This window comes from Mandrillus leucophaeus, unplaced genomic scaffold (genome assembly GCF_000951045.1).
Source record: "Mandrillus leucophaeus isolate KB7577 unplaced genomic scaffold, Mleu.le_1.0 Scaffold1022, whole genome shotgun sequence".
Lineage (NCBI taxonomy): Eukaryota > Metazoa > Chordata > Mammalia > Primates > Cercopithecidae > Mandrillus > Mandrillus leucophaeus.
Window position 1 is genome coordinate 195,948 of NW_012098344.1, and position 10,906 is coordinate 206,853.

Genomic DNA, 10,906 nt, shown 5'->3' on the forward strand with positions numbered 1-10,906 from the left:
GGGGGTGCTCAGGACGCACTGATCAGAGTCAACCCAGAGGCCGGTGCTATAGAGGCTGATTTCCTGTCAGGATGTGGGACCTCGTCTTCTCCTCACGGTTTCTCCAGCGAACCTCTCTAAGTTTAGAATTCTGTGCTTCCTAATGTCATCTCTACATATTTTTAAAAATATCATTTTAATATGAGGACCTATTCTCACATGCACAAAATGCAGATTGATGTTTACAGAGATGAAAAGGCCTCAACCATGGCCACCAAGATCAGAGTCCTGAGGAAAGTGAGCGGTGCCTGGTGAGTCTTCTCTGATCAGACCCAGGACAGAAACCTCAGGGAGATTCCAGGACTAGAACAGTCTTTGGGATTCTGATCACAGCCAATAGAGAGGCTGGGCCAGGATCAGTGTCATGTAGAAGCTCACAGGTTTCTCGTCTGACCCTTCTCCTGACACTAAAGCCAATCAGTATCAGCACTGACCTGGTGCTCCTTTTGTTCCCAATCCATGTTCTTTTTTTGGAGTGTTTGTTCTCCCTTTTTATTTGCTTTTCCTGCTTCCTGAAAAAGAAACAGATGACCTCTGTAGTCTACCTTCCAGGGTTCAAGGCATTTTCTTGGAGCTCAGGTGGGGCTCAGCCTGTGGCTCCTGCAGCCACGTAGGAGAGGCTGATGGGACTTCCTTCCCTCCCCATTTTTTCAGGACCCTCCACTGTGTTGTGTATAGACTCATGTGGGAATGCAATTGGCCATTAACAGTGAAGGGGATAAACTTATTTTATCAAATGGGATGTGGATGTAGAATTAACCCTGTTCAAGCCGTCAGAGTCATCTGCTTCAGAAGTAGTGTTAGAAAGAGCTTGGGAAATTTATTAGAATCAAGATGGAGCCACTTGTGTTAAAATCCTAATGAATGAATCTGGGGAAGGCCATGAAGGAGGGTTCTAACACACACGTTCCTAATAACAAGAACTATCATAGACTCTGCACCGCCACAACCTTGCAAAAAAGCCATCACAACCTTAAAAGAATTATGTCTCCAAGTATATCTGCCCAGCAACTGCTTGTTCAACCTCACACCGATGTTACCTCTGTTACTGATCCTTCTAGTCCAGGATAATTGTCTCAAAACAGCTGATGTAACTCTCCTTATTTTTCCTTCATTCTTTATCTTCCTTTACCAACCTGAATGTACCCATACATATTTCAAATGCAATACACATCCTAGAATAAATATTATTACATTTTATAATCTCTTTGTTATTCAGGGTTGACAAACTACAGGGGGACATGCCACATTTCTGTGAGGCGTAGAGGATGACAGATTTTGGAGATGTCTAGGAATATCCAATGTCCAGAAGATAATCTATCAAGAAGTGCAGGCTGAAAGTCCCAGAGAGAGGTGAAGCTGCTGAATTACCATGGCATTTAATTGTATCCAGTTCTGCTCTGATGGAATCTAGCCCACTCATTTTATCATTGACAATCTACCTAACCTAGAGTCAACTGATGACAGTTTTAATAACATATATTAAGTAAATTCAGACCCATATATATATATCTGTTTATATTTGAGACGGAGTCTCACTCTGTCGCCCAGGTTAGAGTTCAATTGCACGATCTCAGCTCATTGCAACCTCCACCTCCGGTGTTCAAGCAATTCTCCTGTCTCAGCCTCCAGAGTTAGAACCATATATATACACACACACACACACACGTGTGTAGAAATATATATACGTGTGTGTGTGTGTGTGTATATATATATATATATTTGAGACGGAGTCTCACTCTGTCACCCAGGCTGGAGTATAATGGCATGATCTCAGCTTATTGCAACCTCTGCCTCCCGGGTTCAAGCAATTCTCCTGCCTCAGCCTCCCAAGTAGCAGGGACTATAGGCACAGGCCACCGCGTCTGGCTAATTTTTGTATTTTTAGTGGAGACAGAGTTTCACCATATTGGTCAGGCTGGTCTCAAACTCCTGACCTCAGGGGATCCACCCAACACAGCCTTTCAAAGTGCTGGGATTACAGACGTGAACCACCACACCCTGCTAACCCTACATATATTAATTTTGGATTGAATAACTACAAAGTCTACCCTAACCGAGTGTACCATAAAACTTTCCATTACCCAGAGGGAAGAATCTTTAACACGAGATCTATGTTCTTCATTTTTTTAAGATGTAAAACTGACCATTTTACAATCAGACGATTATGATTTTGATAATGAGGTGTAGAAGTTGCATGTATATTGTGGATATTAACACTTTTTCAGATGCATGACTTGAAATGATATTCTCTCATTCTGTCTGTTGGAATTTTTTCCACGCTTTGCCAGCATCTTTTTGTTGTGATGTAGTTTCACTTGTTCAATTCTGCTTTTGTTGTCTGTGACTTTAATTTGAAATACAGGAAATCATTCTTAATATTATTTTCTGGGTAGGGAAATTTTGCAATTGAAAGCCATACATTTAACTGCATATCCCATTTAGAGTTGATTTTTTATGTTTACTGTAAACTAAAATTCTTAATTCTTTGCATGTGTAGATCCAGTTTTTCTAATCCTCTCTTACAGAGAGACTATGATTTATCCATTGTATATTGTTGGTTGTCATGCTGAAAATCAGTTTGCCATCGATATATCAGTTTATTTCTGAGCTCTTTCTATATATTATTGCCAATACAGTCCTGTTTTTATTTATGTATCAAAATGTGCATATTTTGTGAATTTCAACATGCTGTTCAGAACCTGTGCATGCCGACAACTGTGTTTCTCAGTGCCCTCTTGGGCTTGTGAAGCCTTCACAGACCCTCTCCCTCATCTGTGCCGTCTCTGCATTCTCCATCACAACCAGTGCTCCCTGCTGGATCTGGATCCATCAGCCCGCAGGGAAGAAACCGGACTGGATCAGGTGCACAGCTCATGAGGGAGTGCACAACCTAACCCACTCCTCAAGAGGAGTCCAGGCACCATCTCCAAATCCACATGCAAAAACACAGTTTTTCCTACAGCTGAGCTACCTGAACAACGAGTACACATTAATAAGTACAGCCATTAATTTTTATAAAATAAAACACAGTGAGGGGAAATCATTGTGAGTTCAGAAGCAAACTTCCCTGCAGGGGCGCTCAGGAGCAACAGGAGACGCTCCTGACACCAGGGGGCGCTCAGGACACACATCAAGGCAGGTGCAATTAGGGGGAAAAGGTGCTGTAGATGGGATTTGGCATCACCATCATATTTCACCACTGGACACCCAGTTTATTCTCATGTACGTGATTCTTTATATTATTAGAAAGTGGCATTTATATAACTATATAACCATATGTAGGTGCATCAAGTCGTCTTCTCCATCTTACGTGGACCTTTTCCCTTAAGACTCTGAGTCCCTGTACTTATTTGAGCACCTCATAAATTACGGTCAGTTATGTACAATCTCTTTCTCTTCTTTCTGCCTTCCTCTCTCCTACTCTCTCAGTCACAATCTCACACACACACACAATTCTACAACTTCGATTGCCTGATGTGCTGAAAACCATTGATTAAAGTGCAGTTTTTCCAGCTTACCTGCTGTTCTAAGAATAAGAACGTTGTGTTTCTCAGCTATGTACTTTTCTAAGATAATAGTGCTTTTTAAAAAAAAATAATAGCCAGATACTGAAAGCAATCCAAATATCAATCAGCAGCTTAATAAACACATTGTGGTAAATTCATTCACCGGAAAAAAACACCTATTGTTACAATAAGGTACTGCTGACTACACTCAAAAGTAAGGGTAAATTCACAAGTATGTATGATGAGTAAAATAAGACAAACACATACAAGTCCATACATACTATTCAACTTTTATAAATTCTATGAAATGAAAGCTAATCTAATGTTACAGAAATAAAACCAGTAGTTGACTCTGGACATGGTGTGAGAAGGGGAGGTTAGGAAGCAGGAATTATAGGAAAACAAAAGGAAATGTTGAGCATAGTCGGGTTTTTTCTATGTTGAGAAAGGTGATGGTTATGTCACTATTTTTCAAATTGTACACATTATGGGAGGGCCACTATTTGCTATTTTCACCTCATTAAACTATTACAAATTTAAACACATATAATATGGTAGAAAATGAGTTAGACAGAGATGAATGAAATATAGAATAGAAAAAGAAAATCACAGAACAATGGCATAAGAACTTCACTCATCAAACTGAATAAATTTTAAATTTCTCAACACAGAATTAAATATTTTATTAAATATATATGAGAAATATATGAGAAATCAAATATTTTATTAAATATATATGAGAAATCAAAGACTCCAGAATATGCACATGAATAAACCCTAAGTCTACCTATATTCCTAGGGAAACACTAGAATACAACAAAATAATGTCATGATTTCATTACATAACGGGGGTAAACAAACCATACCAGGCATGCCAACTCTCTTCTGGAGTTGGGTCAGGGAACAGGTGTATCCTGTGGTTAGGAGCAGTGGCACCAAGCTCACAGCATCAGTTCTAGTTGACACTATAAATAGGCCAAGAGATCACAACTAAAATGCAGTATCAATGTCATATCTGGGGGTGCCGCACACTCCCCCATGTGAATATGGAAAGGTTAATTACCTCTTGGAGTGTCTGCCGAGAGTAGTGCTGGTCTCTCAGGAATTTCCAAAATGGCTTGGTCGAGCAAGAAAGGAGACTGGCTCAGGGATCCTATAGTGGCTTGGTGGTGAAGGCAGAGTGAGGGGTCTCGCTCACAGAAAGGAGTTTGTGGGGTCTGAACCTCCAAATGGCTTCAAATAGGGAATTCCTGTGATTCCTGACTAGATTTACCTCATTTGGGAAAGAAAAGAGATGAGGGAGGAATGAGCGTTATCAGCAGTCAGACATCAGAACAATAGTCTGATGACTTACTCTATGTAGAAACTATAAAAATCATGAATAAAAAAAGATCAGGCTGGGCGCAGTGGCTCACGCCTGTAATCCCAGCACTTTGGAAGGCCGAGACGGGCGGATCACGAGGTCAGGAGATCGAGACCATCCTGGCTAACACAGTGAAATCCCGTCTCTACTAAAAATACAAAAATTAGCCGGGCGTGATGGCAGGCGCCTGTAATCCCAGCTACATGGGAGGCTGAGGCAGGAGAATGGCGTGAACCCGGGAGGCAGAGCTTGCAGTGAGCCGAGATCGCGCCACTGCACACCAGCCTGGGTGACAGAGCGAGACTCCGTCTCAAAAAAAAAAAAAAAAAAAAAAGATCAGTCCAATATGGGTGGACAACAACCAGGTTTACACAAAATGAGAAGACTGATTTTAAGCATAAGCAAATAATAACGAAAAGGAGGAGGAAAATGAAGAGAAAGAGGTGAAAGGTATGGGACAGGGGATTAGACAAGCATCGTGTTCCAATGACTTTTGTGGAGAATTTTCACTATCTAAGATCATCCGCCTATTCTGAATGTCTTAGGTGAGATGCTGGCTCCAAAACATCAGAAGCACCAGAGGATTTCTGAGGATTCTCAGTTTAGTATCTTCTATTTGAGTAGTCTTACAATAGTGTACAATTCTTGCTTATTACTATTACAATTAGAGATAGGGTCTTACTCTTTCACACAGGTTGGAGTGCAGTTCACTGTTACCTTGAACTTCTGGCCGTAACAATCCTTCTGTTTCAGCCTCTTGAGTATGTAGGACTAGAGGGGTGCATCACCAAACCCAGCTGAGTTTTTTAAAAAGTTCTTCCATAGAAATGGGATCTCTCTATGTTGCCCAGGCTGGTCTCAAACTCCTAGTCTCATATAATTCCCCTTCTGTTTTGCTTCTCAAAGTAGTGGAATTAAAGGCATGAGCTACCACATCTGGTCTGAACTGACTATTTAGTTGCAAAATATCAACCCAAGAATACTCCCTGAATTTTTTTCTGCAGTATTTTGGTTAATAGTGCCTGATAATATTTATTCCAATATGTTTCAACAGTAGATTTTTTTCCTGAGGTTTCTTCCAATGGACACAATTTGGTGGTTGAAGATCACAAAATACTGTTAAAAGATGACTTGAAAGGCAACATTAAACTTTTGGTGATTGGAGTATAATACAAAAATTACTTTCAATATTGTGTAACACATGCATGCAATAGGACAAAGGTGAGCAATGAGGACAAAATTTCTAAATGTATGACTCTTCCAGCTCCCGAGTCATAGGGCAGTAACTGATATGTCCTGAGGGAGGGACCCTGATGCCATAGTGCTAGTGGGACAACTCTTGGCCAAAAGAGTTTCCATATTTTATTAAAGTTTTATAATTTTTTTATTTAAAGATGCCAATTTATCAACATACCCAGATTATTGTGAGATGGATTGATTCTGTATGATGTGAACAATGGCGATGCCTTCCATGTTTAGATAATACTACACACCAGCTTAAGATTGAGTGTTTGATGTAATGATGCACCTGAACATTATTCCAGTCTTCATACTAGTGTTTCATTTTTCTCTTTATTTTCATTTGGTTTCAAATTCATGTCAGGTCTCTAACGTGTAGGAATTCATTTAAAAGTGTCTTTTCTTGTTGTCTATTTTGACGGGGCTTCCAGAAGATTTGAAAACTTCCTCTGCCTGCAGCACATTTTAGATTCTGTGCCACTGTAGAACATCTGTATTTAATCCTGGTCTTCAGTTAATTTACAAGCTCTACTAAGTGCAATAACTTCTGCCTTCTGAGCTGATTTACATCAGGTAGGGGAATATATCCTAAATGAAAATTTGTATTAGTGATATAAATTATTTCATAACCACCACTTTTATTATTTGTTATTCATTAAGAAACAAGTGTATTCAGGTGTTTTATTTACTGACAATTTCTCAATTGGTGAAGGGCATTAGGCTAAAGGGTCCATATTCCTGGGTCCGTATTCCTCGGAAGGCATTGTGACCCTGAGTCTGGGCGTGACCTTGCGAGTGTTTCTCACCCTCCGCCAGATGAGATGCTGGTCTGTGTGTTCTTGCCTCTTCCCCTGGGGTAGTGTCCTCCTGCTTTCCCCAGGTGCTCCCTCCCACAGCTCCAGTGTTGTCCACTGACACCACCACCTTCCAGTTCTGCTCTACCCTGCAGACTAAGGCTCTGATTCCATAATATAGAGAGAGGAGCTGCTTCTCAATGGACCTTTGGTGGGGACCTCTGTTCCCATCTCAACTTCTGAGGGGCTGAAACAGTGTCCCTAGGATTCTGGTTTCAATGGTTTGCCTTGGCAGAGTAAATTCTTAGTTCTGTAGTGGAAATAAAGGAATTGGATCTGAATACATTTTAGAAGTGTGGGCTCTTCTTTTCTCCCAGACAGACACTTCGAGAAAGGATTTTTATGACTGTCCCCTTCTTCAGGGAAAGGGTTTCAAGAGGATAGGTTAGCTTTTAATATGTGGTTCCTTAAAATTTCACACTACAAAACACTTACCACACTCAATTTCAAGCAATCCAATATACATTTTTTTTTTTTTATTGGAAGAGCCTATATTTCATATTCCAGACTCTGCCACAGGTAATTTCAAACCCTGGCTTTGTTAATCACTACGAGAACTTACTTCTCCCCAAACTTGAGATTTATTGTTTGTTTTGAAACTGTAATTATCCAAAGTATTAAAGAAAATTTGCAAAGTTTCATCTTCCATGTTTATCTTATTGTTGATGCAGTTTAAAAAATAAGACAAATATATTCATTTTCTATATACATTTCCAAGCTTAGTACTAGATTTTTTAAGACCTAGAATGATAAAAAAAATTCAAATATTGTTCAGCTGCTTAATAAAAAAAAAATTAAGGTAAATGTTTGCTAGAATACTACCCAGCATTTATAATAAGTAAATGTCTGATATACATAACTACAAGGTAAAATATCTAATTATTTATGCTAACTAAAATAAGCCAAACAAATAAGAACATATACTATGATATTTCATTTTTTAAGTTCTGATGAATTAAATTGAATCTGCAGCAATGTAAAGATCAGTAGTTGTCAGGGAAATGGGTAGAAGAAAGAAAGGGAAAAGGAGAAAGAATATAGAAGAACAAAAAGAAATGTTGAGAATTTTCTTGTCCACCCTGATAACGATGATGGTTACATCATGTTTATCAACTGTACACTTTATATATGTGAAAGTTTATTTTCTCCAAACTAAAACTTATACAATTCATTACAAGGAACACATGGAAACTTAGACAAAGAAGGAATGACAGAATAACAGAAAAAATGTATATTAAATTTCAGAAATACTTAAGAATTTATCTGCCTGAACCCTGGTTCTCACCATATTTTTAGGTGAATGCTAGAACGCAGTAAAATCACACATGTTCTCAATACAGGAAATGGGTTCCACAAACCACACTAGGCACGTCCACCTCTGTCCTGGAGCTGGTTCAGGGAGTAATTGGGGCCAGTAATGAGAAGCACAGGCCCAGATACCAGAGTTTACCCATCCCAGATATCAGCTCTTAGACACATACTGAGCATCTCTACATGGAGAAACCATTGGCTCTGATAAAACATAATTTACACAAATATGTAAAAATAAAATAGGGTGATCATTTCAAAGTGTTTATCACAGCATAATTTTATAAGACAGCATATTTTCCAAATACCATCATTGTCACCAAACTCCTGCTAGGGACAGTCGTCTCATCTGGGGACCGTCTTCTCCTCAGGCATCCCATCCCAGTGCTTGCTATATAGTAGGAGACATGCAAATACCGTCCTCCCTCTGCTGATGAAAACCAGCCCAGCCCTGACTCTGCAGCTCTGGGAGAGGAGCCCCAGCCTGGGATTCCCAGTAGTTTCCACTTGGTGATCAGCACTGAACACAGACCACCAAGCATGGAATTTGGGCTGAGCTGGGTTTTCCTTGTAGCTATTTTGAAAGGTAATTCATGGAGAACTAGAGATAATGAGTGTGAGTGGACATGAGTGAGAGAAACAGTGGTTATGTGCGGCAGTTTCTGACCTTGGTGTCTCTGTGTTTGCAGGTGTCCAGTGTGAGGTGCAGCTGGTGGAGTATGGGGGAGGCTTGGTACAGCGTGGGGGGTCCCTGAGACTCTCCTGTGGATTCACCTTCAGTGTCCACTTCATGAGCTGGGTCCACCAGGCTCCAGCAAAGGGGCTGGAGTGGGTAGGTTTCATGAGAAACAAAGCTAATGGTGGAACAACAGAATACGCCACGTCTGTGAAAGGCAGATCCACTATCTCAAGAGCTGATTCCAAAAGCATGGCCAGTCTGCAAATGAGCAGCCTAAACACCGAGGACACGGCTGTGTATTACTGTGCCAGAAGCACAGTGAGGGGAACTCAGTGTGAGACCAGAAACAAACCTCCCTGCAGAGGCGTGCAGATCCCCCAGGGGGCAGTTGGGACCCACTGAGGACGGGACAGGTCCCAGGAGCAGGTGCAGGGAGAGGTTTCCTTTTTTATTAGCTGGAGAAGTCAGGTTTGTGTTTGCAGGACTCTGGAGCATTCTAGGCTGTGACATTTTATTACTTGTATTTATTATGAATTTATTATCATTAGTATTTAAACTTTAGTAATTTTTAAAACAATATATATATATATAAGTATACACCTTCATGAAATAAATATTTCTAAGGGGTATTTGCACCGATTCTTTCAGAGTTTTATTAACACGTGCTGACATCAGCAGCTATAAAGCCATAGGGACATAAATGTATAATCATAGAAAGATGTACAGGCCGGGCGCGGTGGCTCAGGCATGTAATTTCAGCACCTTGGAAGGCCTAGGTGGGCGGATCACATGAGGCCAGGAGTTCGAGACCAACCTGAGCAACACGGTGAAATTCTGTCTCTACTAAAAATACAAAAATTAGCCGGGCGTGTTGGCACGTGCCTTTAATCCCAGCTACTTGGTAGGCTGAAGCAGGAGAATCACTTGAACCCGGAATGCATAGATTGCAGTGACCTAAGATGGCACCACTGCACTCCAGCCTGAGCGACAGAGCAAGATTCCATCTCAAAAAATAAAAATAAACAAATAAAAACAAAGAAAAATGTATAAATGCACAGACCTACGCATAATGTGTAGGAATTAATAATAAACATTACAGTAAAATAATTCTAAAAATATGTCCTAAAGAATCAAACTTAACGATGAGCTAAATGTAAAATATTAGAATATTTCATTATTGATTTTATTTTTAATTGTTTACATCAATTGATTTATATTTGTTCATTTAACTGCTGTTAAATAATGGTCATTTCAAATGTGGTTGTCACAATAAATGATAAGACTTTTGAGGTGACAAATGATAATTATCTTAATCATTTCTTAATTATCTTAGTAATTACATACAGTCTTCACAAATCATAACATTACTTCTTACCTTGTAAATATAAGGCGCTGCAGGAGTCGGCGGCCAGCGCGGAGCAGAGGAACAGGCCGTGACACCCACAGAGAGAAGGAGAAGAACACGCAGCTGAGGAGGAGGATGGAGGAGCTGGAGGCCGAGCTCCGAGAACAGGAGGCAGAGCCGGAAGATCTCCGGAAACAAAGTGAACTCACACCTCAGCTCAGGTCAGAGCGCCACGGCGTCTCTAAGAAGATGGAGGCAGCAGAGAGACGATCAAAACCTGGAAGACAAAGCGCGTTCCCTAAAGACAGGCGCCGAGGAGAGTAAATCCCGACAGCGCCCCCTGGAGGTGGAGGTGAAGAGCTTCCTGGAGATGCTGGACCGGAAGATCCACGACTTGCGTGACTTCCGCCCAGGCCTCCCAAGCTGGGCACTGACAACCAGGGATGGCCCAGCCCCAGGTCCCCGCCTGTGAGTCCCAGGCGTGTGTGGGAGACCAGATGGCGCTAGGACGTTCCCTGTGTGCGTTGCTTCTGTAAATGCAGGTGCAGTTTGTCGTGTCTCCAAACCAGT

General features: G+C 40.8%; 1 gene segment (V, D, J or C); it reads left to right on the top strand.

Moving 5' to 3' along the window:
• Positions 1-8,819: 8,819 nt before the first annotated feature.
• LOC105537345 lies at positions 8,820-10,660 on the top strand. The segment is given in 3 exon segments: positions 8,820-8,898; positions 9,002-9,325; positions 10,338-10,660. Coding segments are annotated over 3 exon segments (693 nt in total).
• The last annotated feature ends 246 nt before the right edge of the window (positions 10,661-10,906 follow it).